A 21,076-nucleotide genomic window follows, 5' to 3' on the forward strand; every position below is an offset into this window, starting at 1 on the left:
GCAATAAGATTAAGGGCCTAAAAATCCATTATAACCATCACTAGTAAACCACATCAGTGAAGAGCTATTATAAAAAGGAGGAGTACAATTTTTTATAGGATATCTGGTGTATAACCTTCCATCCAATTAAAGACTAAGATTTTTCTTTCCTTCAAATCGAAATATGTTTCATGGGTCTTCAAATAGCGTTTTGTTTTCTTCTTTTCCTAATTACTTCATACTCATGTTCTCGCTCAATGTGAAGATGATAGAGAACTCTTTTACTAGTGTTACAAGGATCATTGGATGATTGATTCATAACTAAATATATGATCTATAACTTTGAGTAGGAATATTGTGTGAATTCGAAAAAAGGAAGAATGAATAAGTAACTAGCAAGGAGGAGAAGAAGAAAAAAGATAGAATGAGGATGGAGGGAGGCAACCAAATGTTGGAAAAATTCAGAATGAATATTCATCTTTAGTTCTATCAAGACAAGGTAGGATATTCATTAAGTTAATCATCATCATCTTTATGTGTGGTCTACATTTTTATGTTTGATGTAAGCCACAATAATATTATGATAATGACCCTTTAATGATTATATATATATATATTTGCATTTTAATGGTATAACTTACTTCTTTTACACCAAAACTTGCCATATTTGGGTCTTCCAATAGTTAAAGTTATTGGCATCCAACTTATCAATATTAAAAATGGCACTATTCGTAGAGGTACCAAAAGCACCTACCATTGTAACTACAAAATAAAGAAAGAATGAGCTACTATAATAACAATAAACTAGCCCCAAAACTAAGCCGAAAATGAAGTCAATAGGGGGAGAACAACCCAAGGTATAGTTGTCCACAAAGTAAAAGCACTACAGTGTCTAATAGAAGTGACTGCTCTTTGTAAAGTAGCTCAAAACTAAATTTCAGCAATGCTACTCATAAAGTTGTAGTAAATAATGAGACCAATGTATGCAAATATCCAAAATAGAGTGGTCCCCACTGCCAAGGAAGTCAAAAAAAAAAAAACAACAAGGCCTACAATGTAACTAGCAATGTGCAAGAAGGAGCATGCACCTCTGAGTACTAAATATTGACAGAGAATCCAAAAGCATCAAATACAGATACATCCCAACCACATGATAACCATGTGCATAAGTTAATTATGCATAAGAGATTTCTAAACACCTATGAGATCTACCACATTGCAACCAACTTAGTACTCATGAATAGTGAAGCTCAATACATAATAAAGCATGTATCCATGACCGATAATATATTTGACATGATGAAGTATCGGGGAACCAAATATCAAATAAAGATAACCCACAATGATCAATGACTACAAGGAGAAGCTCTCATAAACTAATGAGCATAAAGGGGGATCCCATGGGCTCCAAAAGCCAAGCTTTGCAATACAAAACTAATAGTACTCCCACTAGTAAGAGACTAGAATGCTGAAGAACTCAACAAGCTCAATACATATACATCATAACTTTCAAAGGCCCAATGATGCCAAGTCATATATCTTGGAGCATATAAATGACATAATTGTTGGTAAGTGATAAAGCATTGATAAATGCAACCTTTGTCAAGTATAAATATAAAGGAGCTTAAAATCAAAGCTCAAAGCTCAAGCGAGAGCATATTCAATATAACGAGTAGTGATATGCATGCATTTGATTCAAGAGCATTCTCCAGTAGTATAAAGGCATGCATTTCATTGATATTGAATACAGAAGCTTGTAATCCACTGTTTATGATAGTGATAAATCTTCCAATGGCTGAGCAAAGCAAGCTCTAACCAATCCATAGAGCCTTTCCGAGTATTAATACATCATATGAGCATTGAATCTTCAATGCATAAGCATTGAAGAAGCATAAACCTTCAAGCATTTGTTATCAATATTGTGAAGAATAGGTCTATCCAAAATAGTAAATGGTTGGCGGATAAGCTCAACCTGGAATGAGCGTGAAATGGAGTCTAAGAAGTTGGAATGAATCACAAAGGCTAGGCAAGAAGCATGAGGCACATACTAGAGTAATTGATCAAATGTAGGAGTAGCAAGGTAGCCCCTAAAATTGCACTGAAAATTATATCATGGTCAATCTCCTACTGTGGCTGATGTCCTAGGGTGCATTAACACTAAGTGGAGGCCCTCCTAGAGTTGGGAAGCAAGTTGGCAAGGAGGGGAAGCTAATGTATATCTTAGTTGTTGGAAGAAGGTGTGACTACCATGAAAGCTCGGTTGAAGCTCTCTTTCCCAAGTTGAAGAAGAATTATTGGAGCTCCTCGCACACTTGCTCTAATACTATTTTTTGAATGATATTAACAACTTTTTCACATATGCAAGAAAGAATCCATAGTCTCTTAATGTGGTAGATAAGGGTCATCATATGGACAAGTATAATTTACATGTGATATTGAAGGGAGTTGTCATAGTAAATATTTGGACGGACATGAATACTTTACTTTGAACTTGGGCGGTAACTAAACATGGTTGATAGAGTACCCTCTCAAGTGCACGAAGGGCTCCAAACTACTTGGTGGGGTTTGATGATGTCATCATTGGTGTTATTGTTATGAATAAAATTGATGTCTTTGTCTTTTGACATAATATTAATGTCTTTGTCTTTTTAATACTTAGTATTGTACATCGTATCTTTATGAACAATACTAATGTCTTTATCTTTCTACTACAATAATATGAAATTATAGATAATGCCGATGTCTCTATCTTTTTACTATTTGGCATAATTGACATTACTTTTATGAATAATAGCAATGCCGCTATCCTTTAAATACAATAACACGAATGATCTGTGAGCAAAGTGAGCCCACTAATGCATCTTTTGATTACAATAACATGCAATGAATTGGTGAGTTGAGCGAGCCCACCAACGCTAATATGCTAATAGGCCTAGGAACCATGTGTGAGATCAATGGCTTCGCATGATTAAAAAATAATCAAAGTTTGTGAATCATCCATGTTTGAATCTTTTTAACACTTAGTAGCACTGATGTTATCATCTTTAGGGATGTTATCAATGTCTCTATCTTCTCAATACAATAATGCGCAATAATTTGCAATCGAATTGTTATTAACAGCCGTGTGCGAAGGAGGGGGGAGGGGGGTGTGATTTCCATGGCTTTTCCAATCAAACTGTGATTTTCAAGTGTGCGTGTAGGGGCTGTGATTTCCATCGTTTTTGGACGAATCAAAACTCAGGATATGCGAGTTTTGGATATGCCGGGCACGGCAAGTACACAGAATATGCATGCAAGATTCGTGGTATGATATGATGAGAAGAAAAATATCTGGGAGATCCCGCGATTGAAGCTGGACACACACACACACACACACACACACACACAGAGTCACACGCCCGCGCACGCACTCACCCACCCACCCACGCGCGCACACTCACACACACATACTCTGTGCCTCTGTGCTTAGCTCTTGGCTATGCCGCAGGAGGCACAGTAATGGAATGATTCGATCGCTGCCTATATTGAACGGACCCTGAGCCAGAAGCCGTCCTTCTGCCATGGCCTTGTTTGCCCACCTCAGTCTCCCTTCTTCATCGCCATCTCCCACCCCGTCCCTCTCCTGTACCCTTCCCAGGTGTGGTGGTCCATATGCCTCATCATGTAGCCCCTGCCACACCACCTGGGTGCACGACGACGTCGCCGATGAGCTTCGCGCACCTGCTGCTGGATGCCTGCAAGCGGCCGCAGTTGCTCGGAAGGGCGTGGATTTGGGTGCTTGTGCTTTCAGTCCAGGGAATCCGATGGGAGGTGAGCCACCTCTTCGCTCCAGCCGGAGGAAGATGCTGCACTCAACAAGGAGGGCAGTAGGAGTGTTTGCAATATCTGATTCCGCACCGACCGAGTTGGAAGTGTCATTGCCAGACCAACTTGCAACATCTGATTCTACACTGACCGACTTGGAAGCGTCAATGCCAGACCAGCTTAAATCTACGCCGGCCGAGCTGGAAGTCCCATTTCCAGATCGACTTGCAACATCTAATTCTACACCGACCGACTCGGAAGTGTCGTTGCCAGACAATGTAGCCCACAAGCCACGCCGGATCGCCCTCTTTGTCGAGCCCTCCCCGTTTGCGTAAGTGCCCATTGATTTTTCCTGATTTATTTTGGAGAGATTGTTGGAAACCTTCCTACATCTGCTTCTGAGACGTCATAAACACAACAGAAATTGCACATACGCGCACATGTATCTCTCTGACAGATGATCAATTTTGTATCAACCAATTTGCATGATGACCCAAAATAGGCAGTATAGCGAATCCAAAGTTTGCAAATTTTCTCCCTGATCATGGACTATCAGACCAGCTGTCAATTATGTTTCCAGCAGTAGGATCTACTTCTACAGTAACACAGGAAAAGACAGCCTGGATGTACTGGCAAGTGAAGGGGCTTACGTTCCTTGATTGCAATACGTGTTGCCATTTTAGTGATCATTAACATGTATCTTCTATTGAATGTGCTGTTGATTTTACAGCATTTAATCACTTTCATTAGTGTCCTTTTGAACAAATGTATCTTTCTGCATGACACTCGAAAGGGTTGATTTCAGAACCTAAAGCCCCTATCATCTGTCTGAAATCCAACTCTGAAAATCTGTGGGTGTGAAATATCTGCATTGCAGTTTTATGCAACTCTGTCAAACCGTTGCAAGCATATGCTCTTTGTAGATCTTGGGGGATGGTATGATTTGAGTAGTTAGAATTCTCTAAGAGAGAATGATTTAGAGTCTGGACTCTGAAGGCTACTTCTTCGGGGAGTGAAGAAGTAGACTAGTGACACGTTGTTCACTGCCTTGACCTCAACAATGCATGCACTACTTGCTACAAGGGAGTGACATGTTGTCCACTGCCTTGACCTCAACGATGCATGCACTACTTGCTTCGAGGGAGTTTACGGCAAATTCTTGACCTGTATTGTTTGTCTATCTTTTGGCTTTGACTGATACTAATACCTCACTGTATAGCTGCTATATTTGCATGATAACAGTAGGTACCAGCCTGAGCTGGTGGACCCTGTCGTGTCCATACAAACCCCTTGCACTCTATGAAATTTGGCAGTGGTATTATTAAAAATGGGATGCCAAGATTCTGTGCATGCATATGTCAAGTGTAGGTCAAAATCATTTCTCTGTGGATACATGGAACTTAACTTCAAGTATATTTATTTGTTTTGCACAATGGACGTTCACATATGCCTATTTATGGCAGCTATATTTCAGGTTACAAAAACAGGTTTCAAAACTTTATCAAGTACTTGAAAGAGATGGGCGATGAAGTAAGTAATTGATAGTTTGTGGCTAACAGAAAATTTGAGTGTTGTAGTTGGTTATATTGGGTTTTGCAGCAACTTCAACAATTATGTTTGATTTTCTCAGGTTATAGTGGTCACAACACATCAAGGGGCTCCTGATCATTTCCATGGTGCAAAAGTTGTGCCTTCATGGAGGTATGGTAAAGAGTTTGCATCCGTAGGTGTTGGTTTTGAGTGACCATGCCTATCTGGTGTGTACTGCATTTTGTCAGACAAAAGTTACTTAATCTAGTTATACACGATTGCTGCAGCTTCCCTTGTCCTTGGTATACAGTTGTGCCTCTTTCTTTGGCACTGAGCCCACGCATTATTATGGAGGTTGCCAAATTCAAGCCTGACATTATACATGCCTCATCTCCTGGAATCATGGTATTTCAGTCTGCCATCTCAAGTATCCAATGGTGTGATTGTGATGTGGTTAAGCACAGAATGCAGGATATTCATTGCAATTACCTAGACAAATTCTCATTTTACAATACACACTTCAGAATGATTGTGATAGTTAAGAATTTATTTTATTGTGTTATAGACTGTCACACACTCTAATATAAGCTCATGAAAAATTTAGGATTTTTGATTATTCTATTGTCAAAGTTGTACTTTAAACTCTATACTTAGTATATTAAGTATAATACATTTCAATTTGTATCTATAATGTGACATAAAAGATCAATGCACGTAAAAGAGTAACATAAACTCATTTGATATTTATTAGGTATGCCAAAAAACAAAATGTAACAGAAAGCACAATAAAAGAGTATTTCTTGTTCAATACCCTCTCTGTGTTAAATTGATCATGGTACACTGCATGCATCCAGGTGGTGGGCGCCCTTATAATTGCAAAACTACTTAGGAAGCCATTGGTTTTATCATATCATACACATGTGCCAGTGTAAGTTTGTGTGAGTTTTGCTTTGTTTGGTTTTCCCATTCATTTTTCAAACCTGCTTTTGTCTGAATCATGCATGCTGATAGTGGCGGAGATGTTCCTGCAGGTACATACCCAAATACACTTTCAGCTGGTTGGTGAAGCCAATGTGGCTGATAATAAGTATGTGCTCTAATCCTTGCATTTAACTTCTCTGCAAGTTGCAATAAACTTTTTCTTTTTCATCACCAAAAGTAATCCAGCTGGTATTGCATTGTCACACATGATCACTTGTTTTTTGACTATCTTATGTCATTGTGTGTGGAACCTCCAAAAGAGGAGAAAACCCAGCATGCAATGTAAAGATACAATTTTTCAAAATGCTGCTCACATAATAGGACACAGATTTAAATGTTTACAAGTAGCAAAAGAGAAAATGTGCTTGCAATTGGTAGGCACACAGAGCAACATGGAACAGCAGCTAGAGATGGAAGAATGCTGTTTTGAAATGGAAAGGAACAGAAAACACATTGCTAACTGGTGGAATGTTGCTATTGCTGTTCCCTCTTTGGAATGTGCCCTCTTCCCTTGTAGGGAATGGGCAGGTGAGGGACCAGGTAGGCTAGTCATAAAAAGTTTTGTCCCCACATGGCGGCTTCTCGCTCTTCTTTCCTCACTGCTTGATTGAGTCTGCACACGTGTGTGTGCAACACGCATGAACACAACCTGAAACAGTGAACTGTTCACTTTATCTTTATTAGTACCCATTCCCTTCCCATTCCTGGAAGGGGCCTGGGTGCTCCTATGCCATTCCCTATTTCCCACTCCCCATTCCCTCTTTCTGGTAGCTTTGTAGGCAGGTAAGGGTGTGGAATTCTACAGGGGCGAGTAACTTTTTGGCAGTAAGTGAAGTCATAAAAACAATCCCTAGGTAGGATAGAGCAGGAATAATCACTTTCTCTGTCTTCAATGGTAGAACCATTCTCGAAGGAGTGCTGCATGTACTCATTATTAGAGCATTTTTGATGAACATTGGGCATCTGAACCGCTGTAGTAGTTACTCCAAACTGATCTTTCTCCAAGCCACAAGAAAATTTTTGGTTTTTGGTCAGAAAACTGCATTTTGACCCAATTTTCCTATGTTCATGTTTCTGATATCTTTGCCTATGGTGTGTGACACTTGTCTCATGCTTGCTAGTCACAAACTGTGGATTGAATCCTTGTTACTTGTGCTTCCTTTTTGTCTTTGTTTTACCCTGGCACATCACCTGTCTTATTATACGACTGTTTTTCTACAAGTTGAGATCTCCTACCTTTTCATTGGTTAGTTGTGAGCAGCAGCAAGTGTGACATGCTCTCCTTCATTCTTTTGTTGCATTCTGCCTTCATGATGGATGGACTTGCAGTATGATACCATTAAAGAAAACTCAAACAATGTTGTCACTCTTATCGAATGAGCTGTCGTGAGCCACAACTTAAGCAAACAAAATCAATAACTAACGCTTTGGTGTTAACAAAGAGTATACAGTGCTGACAAGGCCTATCTTAACAGGCTCTAAAATATTTTTCTCCACGCCATTCGTGATCATCATGCATGAAAAAATGTTTGCTTGCCCTAGGTGTGTAGGAGAAGATTTTTGGAACCTTGGAGACTGATTAAGTTGGCCTACTGCCACTCTCTATGGTCCCATCCAACTCTTCATGGATGTGCCTCTCCCATATCCAAAGCCACCACTTATGGAGCTCTTATTGATCAATTTAAAGCTGCAAATCGCCGTCTTCCATGGATTAAAGCCTAGAAGATTAACGAAGCTAGGCCATGGCCACACTCTTGAGTCCCAATGCAACTCTTCCATTGATGTGCTCCTTCTGGAGCCACCACCCATTGAGTTGTAAGATGTGATGTCCTAAATGCATGACTCACCCAATGTTGAAAAGGATTCTTAAATCTTCTATTCTAACAATAACAGGAATACACACAAGGTATGTCTCCAAGAGCCCAAGCTGTGTGCTATCTAGTATGGCATACGCTCTAATACTTGTGTCTCCAAAGCATGTCCTTGCCCAATCCAGGATGGCCGCAACTAGTCTTCACTTGATCTCGTGCAACCATGAGCACTCTAGTTTGTGCTCCTTGAACCACTTGCTCATGATTGCATAGTCGTGCACTGGCGATCATGTTGATGACTTCCTAGGAGAAGATCACGATCAAGAAGCCTTGATGTTGATGATATTGATTCCTCAATTGAGGACCAATAACTTCTTTGAATAGCTAGAAACTCTTGAATTAAAATACAAAGTAGACCAAACTTTTAAAATAATTACAAAGTCAGCCAAGTCATGTAATCCCAATTATTGTCGAATAAAACAACAGCCTAGGGCCATTTTGAATGTTCAAATCTATGACCAATTATGTCTTTATAGTCTAGGGACATCTCTTACAAAGTTTTGACTCTTGTCACCAAAATGTGTCTATTTTGTTGAGGAAAATGTTGTCATATATAGAATTGTAGCTTTGCACTCGTGTGAATCCATGAGTGTGCATTGAGTAGGTTCACTTTGAAGATGACCATAATGCTCTAGGCCATGTGAACTTGTACTTGAACTTCTCATTGTTGCCTTCTCTTTAGAAATGTACTTGTTCTTGGTACTTCATAGTGAGACCACAAGGATACGGGCCTTAGTGCCCAGTCACATTGAGTAAGCAACTCTTGTGCTTGCACTTATCCAAGCAATTATAAAACCTGAGACGTCCGTGTGACATCATCAGCCAAACGCTTCAAAGAATCCTCTAAAGTGTCAATTTTAAACTACCCAATTGGCAAACCGTCTCCACATCCTACTTAGGTCCACCAAAATAGATGCTTGCAATTGTAGACAAGTTTTGACAAGAGAATCTTGCTCCAAGGCACACAAGTGGCTCTCCTATTGAAACTTGATGCTCTAGCCAAATTGTGGTCATCTCTCTCACTAGGACAAACATCATAATCTATGCGAGTATGCTAGACGAAGAGTTTTTTCAAATTCAAGAAATCAAGAAATCCCACTCTTGATGATCAAAACAACTGTCTAGGGCCATTTTTAAATGCCCAAAACTTGAACAACCAACTATGTATTTATGGCCTAGGAACATTTTTGTTACATCCTTGGACATTTGGATGGGTGTTAGAAGCATTTGTTACAATGGTCATTAAGTGACCTAGTGCAAATGCACCAGGGCACTTTAGGGTTAGGGCAGCCGAGTCCTATTTATGGGACTCAAGGCCCTATTGTGCACATCATTGTGTGATACCACTCTTGGTCTCTTTTCATGTAGGTCGTTGCATTCATATGTTGGAATGGTGTGGGCTGGTGGTACAGGACACGAGTATGTTGCTAGCTGTTTGGTTCTATGGCTGTAGACTGAATGTTGACACATAGCAATGCTTTGGGGTTGGGAGGACGAAAATGCAACAATGTACTGCTTGGCAGCAGCCTTTGGAAGTGGAGGAAGGAAGCTGCTCTGAAATGCAGCAACCTGGAGGTACTAGCGGTCAACAGCAAGCATTGACAGCATCAAAGAGCAGCCAAGAGGAGCCATGGGGTAGCTAGAAGGGTTGGCGACAGCAGGCTAGATAAAAGCAGAGGTGTTTGGGGAGTCAGCAGCAGCAAGACAGTGCCACCTGTAGGGTTGATGCAGCAGCAGGTGATGGGCAGGAGCATTGGTAGCAGGGGTGGCAATGGCTTCAAGTAGGTGGCAGCCTTTGACAGGTGGGTGGCTGCTTCAGCCAGCTGGGCAGTATTTATAGGTGTGTGCTGCCATGGGGGTCTTGGTTGAGGTGGTTTTTTACCAATCCCTTTTATCTTCAATGAGGTAGGCAGATCATTGGCACAAGAGAGGTATCTCCCCCGAGTCCTTTGGATCAATTGGGGAGGGTGGTATAGTGTGCAGGAGGGGAATTCCAGGGTTAGAGTGGCACACTTGCTTGTGATTGGGAGGTGCATAGTGCACTGGTGGTGTTCCTGTCGCAAACATTAGGGTGCACAGTGGCACACTCTTGGGATAGCTCATATGAGCTGAAAAAGCCCTAAAACCTATATGAGGATGAGGTAGATCTAAAGTTACTCATGGCAGGATTGGGTACCCTATTGTGGGTAAAGAAAGGCTTTGGATCTAATGTGCCGAAACCTAAATACATGTGATAATTGGGAGGAAAGGGTGGGAATTAAGAGTGCAAAGTAACAAGCTCAGTTGAAACTAATATGCAAGAACCTAAATAGATGTGATAGTTGGGCGGGAAGGTGGGTGGTTGCTCCAGCCAGTTGGGCAGTATTTTTAGGCACGTGTTGCTGTGCAAGTCTTGGTTTAGGTGGTTTCTTACCAATCCATTTTATCTTCAATGAGGTAGGATAATAATTGGCACATGGGAGGTGTCTCTCCTTTGGATCAATTGGGGAGGGTGGTATAGTGTGCAGAAGGGGGATTCCTAGCACTAGGGGTGGCAGACTTGCGAGTGATTGGGAGGTGCATATGCACTGGTGGTGTTCCTATACCAAGACATTAGGGTGCAAGGTGGTACACTCCTTGGATAGCTTATATGAGCTGAAAAAGCCCTAAAGCCTTGTATGAGGATCTAAAGTAACCTGCGGCAAGATTGGGTACCCGATTGTGGGTAATGAAAGGCTTTGAATAGAAGGTATAGATGTCTCTGATTGAATAATTTTGCAGGCCTATAGATTGTTCTCTATATTCTTGTTGGCATCTGTCTAGGTGTTTATAGTGACGTGCATCTGCTTCTTGCATAACAAAAGGAGCAACATAGAGAGAATTGGATTTCATACAATCTGAAAGGATTAAATGGTTTGCTACCAGGCTTGGGCTGAGTCGAAGAATTTGAATTACCAATTGTTGCCGAGATGGTTGTTCTCCTCAAGTGAGAGGTGATCAGTCTTGCCAATTGAGTGCCCCAACTAAGAAGCACCTTGTGAAGAAGGAATATGTAGAGGAGAGTTGGGCTTGGGGGAATGGTATCTAGATAATGAAGAAGAAGTAGTGGAACAAGGGAATGGAAGATTGTCATCTACATTGAGGCCATAATGCTGTATCATGGTCTCCATTGAAGGAGCGACATGATTAGACATATTGAATCCCAAGGTAAAGATGTCTGAGACGCCATGAGTTAGATGTGTGTTGTTCATGCAAACCTAGTTTCTCATGCTAGTCATGTAGGGTGTGTGAAGGAAACTGCTAGGGTTTGCACTGAGGACACATAGAGCGTAGGACCACGATAGAAATACGAAGAGACAGACACAAACTCTGAGGGCAAAACTCAAACCCTAAATGCAAAACTCAAAAACTCAAATCTAAATGCAAACTCAAAACTCAAACACAGAAACTCAAACACAAAGAGAAGAAGGGAGAGAGAGAACACAACTCTGAAGTGAATGAATGCTGTAAATGAATGTTAGAGTGTATAGTGTGCTCAAGGGCAAAGCAATGTCGGAGTGTGACGTCCATCGAAGACAGATCCCAAGTGAGTGTATAGTGTGCTCAAGGGCAAAGCAATGTCGGAGTGTGACGTCCAGTCGGAGTGCTGAATAGTGAATGGTAGCAGGCTGGTCATCAAAATGCAGCAGTTTGGAGGCTGGAAATTGGTAAACGCAGCAGTGTACCACTGATCGGAGGCTAGAAACTGTGCACAGTTGTAAACAGCAGGTTGAAACAATGTCTGAGAGTGTCAGGGCCAGCAATACTGAAAACGCAGGTTGGCTGACCTAGAGATGATGGACAGTAGGTTGAACAGCAGTTTGGGACAGTCTGGAGCAGTCGCCAGCAGCTGAGAGCTGTCACCTACAGCAATGGACAGGCTGAAGTTAATGTGGCTGCAGGCGATGATGACTGGACAACAGATGGAGACGGGTTGCAGGTTGGAAAGTGGGCACCAATAGCAGCAGAGGGTGTGTGGGCTGGTGTAACCTGCAAACAAGGATGATGGCTGAATGGGGGCAGCATGTCTATTTATAGATGTGGAAGGGTGCCCCAAAAATTAGGGTTTTCACTAAACTCTCTTGAACCGCTCCCCGTTTTAGGGTTTCCACTGAACTCTCTCGAACCGCTCCCCGTTTTAGGGTTTTACTCTAAAAGAGCATTTTTAGTGTGTTTTGGGGTTGTTTAAGAGGCTATTCAGCAAGTAATGCATATTTTAGCTCAACAGGGTGCTCTTTAGAAGAGCATAGGCTTTGATACCATGTTAAGAGGAGCATTGGTTTTGATGTGTGAAATTACACACATTGGAGCACTCACTTTCATAGCATGTGAAGATGTGGCAAGACTGGTGATAGCAAGGTGGCTATTGGATCAAAAGGCAGCTGTTTAGGGAGTGATTAACAGCTAAGCTATGCAAGGAGGAAACATGGCAGTAGTAGGCAATTAGTGGCAGTTCTTGTAAAGAAATCATTGTCTATAGATAAATCATATGACAAAGCACAGATTGTTAAAAGAACTTAGTAGGGTTTAGGAGAGATGAATGAAGAATAATGAATAAATACAATGCTCATGTAGTAAACACACTACGCAAGGTGAAGACTGAACCCAAACTCTCGTGTCTTTGGAGGACCGAGGTAGAGGGTATGAGCCGGAGAGTGTGTTGTACTTTGATGGATCCTGAAACTCATCCGACAGCGGCCAATGTAGATTTGCCGAGTTTCAATTACTGTTACACAAGACTGGGGCAGCTCATAGAGTGGACAGCAGCTGAAAAATGATTGGAACAGGCATGTGGCAGCTGGCAGCTGCAAAACACAGCTGTATGCCACCTCTGTGGATAATGACATCAGCACCAATGCAGCAAACATAGGCAGTAAACCACCTGGCAGCAGGAAACACAAAGTGCACCAGCTCACATGACAAATGGTGGTGGCTGGAAAGAACTGCCAGCAGGCCGTATATTGTCACTAGGCAGCAAATGCAGGGTCTGGATGGCTGTGGATTGATCGCTAGTTGATGAAGAAGGGCTGGATGCAGGCACTTGTCAATGGATGGCTTATGGATGACCACCTCCAACTGAGATATCTGCTGGGAAGAGGTGTAGACGGCAGAGGATAGGTGCTAACAATCTGCAAAGGCTGAGTAGTGGATAGCTTGTCTATTTATAGAAGTGTGGATCTTCCCAAATTAGGGTTTGGCTTATGGGACAAACACTCTCTAGGAATGCACACTATTTAATGAACCATTGGTAACAATTGAGTTTTGGGGCTGTAATTAAGAGCTAATTAGTCTATACTGTGTTTTAGCTTAACAGTCTCAAGGAGTGGTGGCAGCACTAGCTACTAGTAGTTGCAGGTTGGCAGCCTTTGACTAATGGGCAGCAACTCCTGAGGATGGATGGAAACTCCAGCCAGTCAGGGGATGGCAGAATGGTGAGGATGATGAAGATATTGATAATGAAGATGGTCAATAGATGGCACAAGATATGGGAATGAGGGATGAAAAATGGATGCCCACAGCATGTCCTCTTAGTTTAGATTTTTGGGCATATGTCCTATGGTGATGACAACTAAAATGCCTTTTCCATAAATAAATCTTTTTGGGGCTGTTTTTTAGTTGAATTAGGCCAAAATGCATGACAATTTTCGTTAAGTAAGGCCTTTAATTTTACTTGCTTGACGTGGGAAACGGAGAACATGGGAATGAGAAGGCCCCATTCTGGATTGAAAAAAAAGTAAAATTTTGATTTTTTTTGAAACTAACTCCATTATTTGAAATAAATACTTACAACTACACAAATACTTAAAAGGATCACTTTAAAGACCATACTACATTAGTCCCCCCCAAAAAAAAGAAATAGAATTGTGCACTATTTCAGGTTGAGAGAGAGAGAGAGAGAGAGAGAGAGAGAGAGAGAGAGAGAGAGATTTATGGGAAAAAAGAGAGTAGAGTTATGAGCGAATTGCCTCAGACAGTGAGGAAAGAAAAGTGAAAAGTGATGATGCATGGGTGGAAGATGAGGTGAAAATAGTGGTTGAAAAGAAACGGGTCCAAAATTTTGGTTTACTTGTTCCTTGTCTATATGTTCTTCACAAGGGAATGAGATAGGAATGCTAATGGCCTTAATAGGGAACACCTTTTGGTATGACAGCTATAACTTTTTACCAATTAGGAATGCATTCTCCATTTTCAAAAATTTCAAATGAGATTCCCCCACTCCAAGCTGCCATTCTCCCCATGGGAGGGCTTTAACAACAAACAAATCACCTAAAGTGGAAGACCTAGTGGGATAACTAAGCCAACCAACAACAACCTTTTGGTCTCCATGTAAGTTTACAAGGTCACTCCAGCAACTTTGTTAGGATAGTAGCATTGGTCTCCTACTTGTGGTATGTTTGGCCCATCTCACATTTATCACGTAGACAAGGACCACATTGGCCCACATGTTGATAAGTATTTCTCTAGGATTTGATGGAAGGAGCTGGGCTGAGATCATCCATTGGATGTGACTGCCCTTGTCTAGTTGGAAGCCATCTTGGCCCACATGTTGATAAGTGTTTCTGTAGGACTAGATGGAAGGAGCAGGGTGGAGATCATCCATTGGATGTGAATGCCCTTGTCTAGTTGGAAGCCATCTCGGTCCCTAACTTGCCCATCATGGATGATGGATTATTTGCCAACCTTGTGGAGGCTTTGCCAAACTGCAAGGGGACTAATTGCAAAGGAAGGTGAAGTTATAATAAATTTGTTGAGGTTGTAGTGGAAATCCATTGTAGGGAAGGCCTTTGATTTCTCCTATGGTGGGTGTTGGCAAATTTGCACCCTCTTGTAGAAGCAACTTCTGGGTCTGCACTCTTGGAGAGATCCTTGTGAGCTCCAACATATTCAAGCTGGCTTGACTCTAATGCTTCCAATCACTGGTGCCTAGGCCACCCTTGGACCCATGTTCAATAGTAGATTGACAAGCCATCTTGGCTGAAGAATCCCTTAATCCTTCCAACTCGGTTAGAGAAAGTTTGGGACCAAGTGGCATAATTGTGTTGTATAGGAAGCTGCAAAATACCAATACCATGTACCACCAAGCTATGGCTAATAGATATAGTTGATCACTAAGGATAAGCTAAAGAAAGGTTTTAAGGTGGGCAGCACTCTTGTTACATCCTTGGACATCCTGGATGGTTGTCTGCAGCATTGGGCACAAAGGGTCACTAAGTGAATGTGGCCAATGCTGGTGGTGCCCATCCATGGTGTCAAGGATGTAACAGCTCTAGCAGGTCAATTTTCACCTAATGGACTTTGGCATCTGCCATCTATGGTGTCCAAGGATGTAACAGCTCTAGTAGTTCAATTTTCATCCAATGGAATTTGGCATCTGCCATCAAGACTAATTGTTGCATTGCTGTGATATTGATGTCACCCAAAATCTGAGGCACCATAGAGTTTGCCTTTGTCGCCCATCTCAAACTTAGGTGAACCTGCTAATCTATGTCAAAGTCCAAATTTGTGAGAACCAACTAACTTATCCCAACTACACCTTCCCACTTGCTAGTCTGCAAAGTTCCCAATGCTAGCTGTAGCCTCTATGCATAAGGTTGTGGTCTTGAACATTGAAGCTTTCTCTCTCTCTTCATAGGAGGCCCCACATTGCATAGGCTTGTGGCTTGAGCTTGGATGAGTAAAACATTCGCCTCAGTGAATAGTACCTTAAGGTACATAGCAAGTGGATAGCGTGGCTTGACTAATCTCTCCAATTGGAATTCATCCCCCGTTTCCCCTCCAATAATCACTTTGTTGTCCATTGATCGTTGGTACAACACAAGCATCTTGCAGGTTCATGGTTCCAGAAAGCCTAGAGAAGCCATGGTCCCCTCCAATATATAGATTCTTTCTAGCAGGCGTGTGAGAAACTTGTTCCAGTTTATTATCTTGAGGAATGACAAGGTGTCATGTCTCTAGTTGAGAAAATGTCCAAAACATGTTTTTCCATCTCTAAAATTAGCTAAAAGATCTTAAGATTACATTCATTTTGAGATGCTCCTCAGTTGATGATGTAATGTCTCTGTATAATAAAAGTCCAAGAGAAGGATAGCTGTCTCATCTCTATCTTTGGTCCACTTTGTAGCCTTGAAGAAGGGTCAGATATAGTATGCCAATCATGGGGAATCTCCAGTATTTGATAATTTCTTAAAAATGAATTTCTCAATAACATGCTTTGGTAAGTGCTCTGATTTCCTGGTGCTACCTACCTTCTTGGTTTACCGGTTATGTAATAAGCTGCGATTTAGTGAATTCTAGTTTCCTGACTTGAATACCTCTCCAAAATCTTTTGGCCAAAGAAGCTAGTGATGCAAATCTGTGGATTCCCATCCAGAACAGTTTTTGAACATCCCTTGGTCAAGCAAACCTGCCTGCATGCATTAAAATTATATATATGTTCCTTGCATGTATACATGTGGTATGCAGAAATCATACGGTATGGAAATTGATGTTCACTTAGTTTCTCTTTTGTTTCTTTTGTAGAAATTCTTCATCGAGCTGCAGATCTAACACTGGTCACATCAAGTGTGGTTGGTAGGGAGCTTCAAGCTGCTGGAGCTGCTGCTGGTAGGTGCAATTTGAGTTTAGGTTAATGTTGTTCATACTAACTATAGTGAGATATCGCTTTCAGCTTACATGCTTCTGATGGGCAATTTGAGATAGCTTAATGTCATTCATGCTAACCGTAGTGAGATATGCTTTCAGCTTACAAGATTCGACTATGGCGCAAGGGGGTGGATTCTGAGAACTTTCACCCACGTTTCAAATCCTCTGAAATGCGGCTGCGCCTCAGGTATCAAAATAAGTTAATGCTTCTCTGCTTTGCAGCAGAAACCAAGCATGCTGTGTCAAATGACAGCAGGAGCTGTGATTCATCATGTGTGAGGCGCTTTTGCTTCGTGAGGACAAAATAAAGTAGGGCAATGGACAATTTGCCAGGAATTTAAAGCTCATCTGATGCCTTATGTGGCTCTTGCCTTAGCAATCACCCAGTTCTGTGGCCGTGCTGTTCTTGCAATTATAAGTTCACTATTGTGGTGTGCTGTAGGGGTTCCCTGGGTGTGCTGCTCAAACAAGGACTCTTTATGTGTTCAGCGTCTACATGCAAATAGGGTCAATAAGAAATGGCATCTCCATGGAGTGTTCAGGGTTCACCATTTTATAATGAAGACACTGTTTTGTTGGTTACTGACATGACAACTTTGTGGTTTTCAGTGCTGGTGAACCTGATAGACCTCTCATTGTACATGTGGGGCGTTTAGGTGCAGAGAAGAACCTTGATTTTTTGAAAATGTAAGTCACTAATTATGCTTCATACAATAATTTCAGAGGGAAGGATGCAGAAATGCGTCAGTAATGTGAACTGTAATGGCTGCTGTATTTTCCTTGAAACATGCTATTTTTTGCAAGCAGAGTGTTGGAAAGGATGCCTGAGGCACGACTTGCATTTGTGGGTGATGGTCCTTGGAGGTAAGGATTTGTGCACTATGCTAAGGTGCCTCTGAACTGTTACATAAGACATAAGAGATTTGTCATTCTAAGCCCTTCCCTTATGCTTCTAACAGACATGAATTAGAGAAGATGTTTGAAGGATTTCCGGTTGTATTTACTGGCATGCTTCATGGGGAAGAGCTGTCGCAAGCATATGCAAGTGGAGATGTCTTCATTACCCCTTCAGAGTCAGAAACTCTTGGGCTGGTTGTACTTGAGGCTATGGCTTCTGGGGTTCCCATTGTTGCGGCTAGAGCAGGAGGGATACCGGACATTATTCCAGCTGCACAGGAAGGTGAAACAGGTTTCCTTTACACACCAGGTGATGTTGATGACTGTGTCAGCAAATTAAGAGCATTGTTCACGTCGAAGGAACTTTGTGAAAAGATGGGTGCTGCGGGGCGGGTGGAGGTGGAGAAACATGACTGGCGTGCAGCTACCAGACATGTCAGAAATGAAGAATATAATGCTGCCATCTGGTTCTGGAAGAAACGGCGAAGCCAGCTCTCTCGTTGGTTTGCATGGTCCTTCAGACGCACGCCTCTGCGTCAGATTGAATCCGCTGCATGAATATGCATCGCCTTTGTGGCTTGAGTCAACGTGAAGCCTTTCTGTTGTGCAATGGTGGTCCCAACAAAGGCCATTGGCTCTGGTAGTTGTACAGAAGGATCTGTAAGAAGTTCTATAATTTGTGTGTATTTTTGGTGCAGGTGCTGTTTGTGAAGTGTGGACAGTATCTGTTAAGTGTGTTGATTCTCTCTGGTCCAGCATATTGAAGTACTTTGAATTCAAGGCTGTCCATTTCAAAACATTGAAAATTTGGGGGGAGTTTCGAGTTATCTTGAATTTGTGAGGCTACAGTGTAGAGGCCTTTTGAGGCTACTAGTATGGAGGTAAAATGGAACACGTAGTATCCAAAGCGGAATGGTGTTATGTAATATGCTTGGTAAATAGAGAGCAGGGATCTGGCCATAATCCTGAGATCCATTGGCAGATATACATCCCAACTTTGTAACCTGTTATTTACTTAATATGCATAGTATCTATTTGCATCCAAGATGGTAATCAAACCCAAAATTGAAATCTGCAAGATAGTAATCAAATCCTGAGGTTAGCCTCAATTGTATTGCCTGCCAGAAGAAGACAATGATAAAATGGAAAACTCAGCGAAGGATCTCGTGATCTCTGATTTATAAATCTATAAAACTTTGTCCATGCAAGGAAAAAAGCTGTGGTAATTCTGTCAAGAAAGACATGATAATGGTGCCAATTCCAGAGCTAATATGGTGATGTTTCTAACGAGGCCATTTTGCTTGAAGAAAGGACAGTACATTTCCAATTGTATCATGAAGATGCCCGATAGCTGATGTGGAAAAGAAATATGCTCTGAAAAGCCAATGGTTAGGGACAAGGTTTAAGTCGAGAACTTTTGTATCTCATGTTGCCCTCAACTATTGTAAGTAGCATGTAGATTACTCTTCTTCTGCAATTGTGAGAAGCATCAGATTTTTCTTCGAGAATATACACCAGTCACGTGTTTTACATCTGCAATTCATGCTTGATACTTAGTAAAGGACCAAAAATAAATTTAGTGCTATACTTGTGCTCACAAATCATGTGTAAGAGTTATGGTTCTTATTTAGAACCATTGTGTGAAGAGGCGAAATGTTGGTGGAACCCTTTGTTGTTGGAAGCTTAGTAAAAGGCAAGGGCGAGTTGACCGAGTTATGATGACAAATCCCAGGAAAGATCTCGTCTTTTCACTCTCTATGGAAACATTTGAAAGTCTTGGAAATAATTCCAAATATGAGTGAGCTATTAAAAGAGACTTGGTGGCCCAGATATGATAGTTCTCTTCTCAGGAGTTTGCACAAACTGATTTGCAATACAATTTCTCTCCCCTTATATTCGTTGAACCTCTTTGAGCTGGTTCTCATAATCATCTAAAGTTTAATTGTGCATTGGTGCCATTTAAGAATGCCACCACAGATTTCCCCACTAGATTACACAAACAAACTTGGTCTTATCATTTATAGGATAGTTGCTACTGCTGTAGTGAGACCGAAAAATAATTACGAGTCATACTGCCCACAACAAGTTGCAGAAGCAATTTATGGCCTATCTTCTTCCTCACTTGCAAATATGCTGATAATCAGTGTGCAAGTCAAGTCTATCGAAGTACTTAATTTTTTGCAACCTATCATGGGATCATTTGACATTGGGGTATTCACTCGATTGTAACTTTGCATGTAGCTTAAACACCTTTGTGAGGTGCCTTGTTCCTTAGTCATAATAAGAAGTACCCTTCTTGATTCAATTGATTGCCTTTGCTATCCATCTTCCTTACTTCGGCTAAGCCTACAAGGAGGAATAAGGACGCATTGTGCTCAAAACTAAATTTGCGATCTGTCTATTGTTTTGAAGGCAACGCATTGGGTAATTTATCATACTGGCATCATGAAATGCCTTCTCAATAACTGAAGGTCCTATAATCATATTGCGTTTATGAATATCACAGGGATTTCATTAAGATGAAAATAATAGGAATTTCATCAGGATGATAATAATCAAGTGTTTGGTCCTATCAACTAATAATCTCAACTTTTAGTGTACGACCGCTCACCTCCTAAGATAGTGTCGACACATCTTATAATCGTGACCCGAGAGTGAAGCTACTCAAATTGCAACTACATGCCCAAAGAAAGCTGTTATACCTTCGTGTCCTAGAATGGCATCACATTTCCGAGTGGTCGTTTAAAATGATTCCAATATAACTTTCGTACCCCAACATTATTAATGCAACTGTAAATACTCACACAATATGTGAGCTTGATGTCCAAATATACCAAAGGAATGCTCTGTGAACATCCATGGATGGGTTTGATTTTGCTCTCGATTGTGTTAAAATCATACGGCCTAATAAGTTTTAAAGCTTCTAGCAGAGCCACATCTTCTGTTCCATTTGCACTTGTCGGCAAATTAGACAACTCGAAAGAGTAAACAACATCCATGAGAGCAAGGAACAGAAGGTCAACAAATATCAGACGATCAGGCTGAATGGAAGAAAGCTCAATACAAGAAAGGCCAAGGGAATGCATCGGGTCTCCAAGCCTATTCACAAGGGTATGCAAACCCTTTGAAGGTAGTCTCCCTCCCTCTCTCTCTCTCTCTCTCTCTCTCTCTCTCTCTCACACACACACACACACACACACACACACACACACACACACACACACAGAGCTCGCATGCCTTCCTTCGGTTGATAGAAAAAGATTTGCTGCTTTGGATGTGAAGATGAAGATCTCACCTCTTCTATGAACAAACTGTCAAAAATTTTTCTTTCTTAACACCGAACATAAAAGGTT

At 41.4% G+C, this 21,076-nt stretch overlaps 1 protein-coding gene across 1 annotated transcript; it reads left to right on the top strand.

Annotated features, from left to right (window-relative positions):
• The first annotated feature begins 3,099 nt into the window (after positions 1-3,099).
• SQD2 (sulfoquinovosyldiacylglycerol 2) lies at positions 3,100-19,262 on the top strand. Its single transcript, XM_087661289.1, has 11 exons — positions 3,100-4,114; positions 5,247-5,313; positions 5,414-5,484; positions 5,601-5,718; positions 6,168-6,241; positions 6,345-6,400; positions 16,704-16,787; positions 16,926-17,013; positions 17,436-17,513; positions 17,634-17,690; positions 17,786-19,262. The coding sequence occupies exons 1-11, from the start codon at positions 3,540-3,542 to the stop codon at positions 18,279-18,281; spliced, it is 1,764 nt and encodes a 587-aa protein (XP_087517415.1). The 5' UTR covers positions 3,100-3,539; the 3' UTR covers positions 18,282-19,262.
• Positions 19,263-21,076: the final 1,814 nt, after the last annotated feature.

This window comes from Lygodium microphyllum, chromosome 21 (assembly GCF_053477565.2).
Source record: "Lygodium microphyllum isolate KBCC chromosome 21, Lygodium_microphyllum_v1.1.10, whole genome shotgun sequence".
In the NCBI taxonomy this organism is placed as follows: Eukaryota; Viridiplantae; Streptophyta; class Polypodiopsida; order Schizaeales; family Lygodiaceae; genus Lygodium; species Lygodium microphyllum.

Excerpts from the sequence above, each read along its gene's own strand:
- SQD2 (XM_087661289.1), top strand. The coding sequence starts at position 3,540 with ATGGCCTTGTTTGCCCACCTCAGTCTCCCTTCTTCATCGCCATCTCCC. Across the intron at positions 16,788-16,925 it reads AGCTGCTGGAGCTGCTGCTG|CTTACAAGATTCGACTATGG; the intron begins GTAGGTGCAATT and ends ATATGCTTTCAG. Across the intron at positions 17,691-17,785 it reads GTGGGTGATGGTCCTTGGAG|ACATGAATTAGAGAAGATGT; the intron begins GTAAGGATTTGT and ends TGCTTCTAACAG.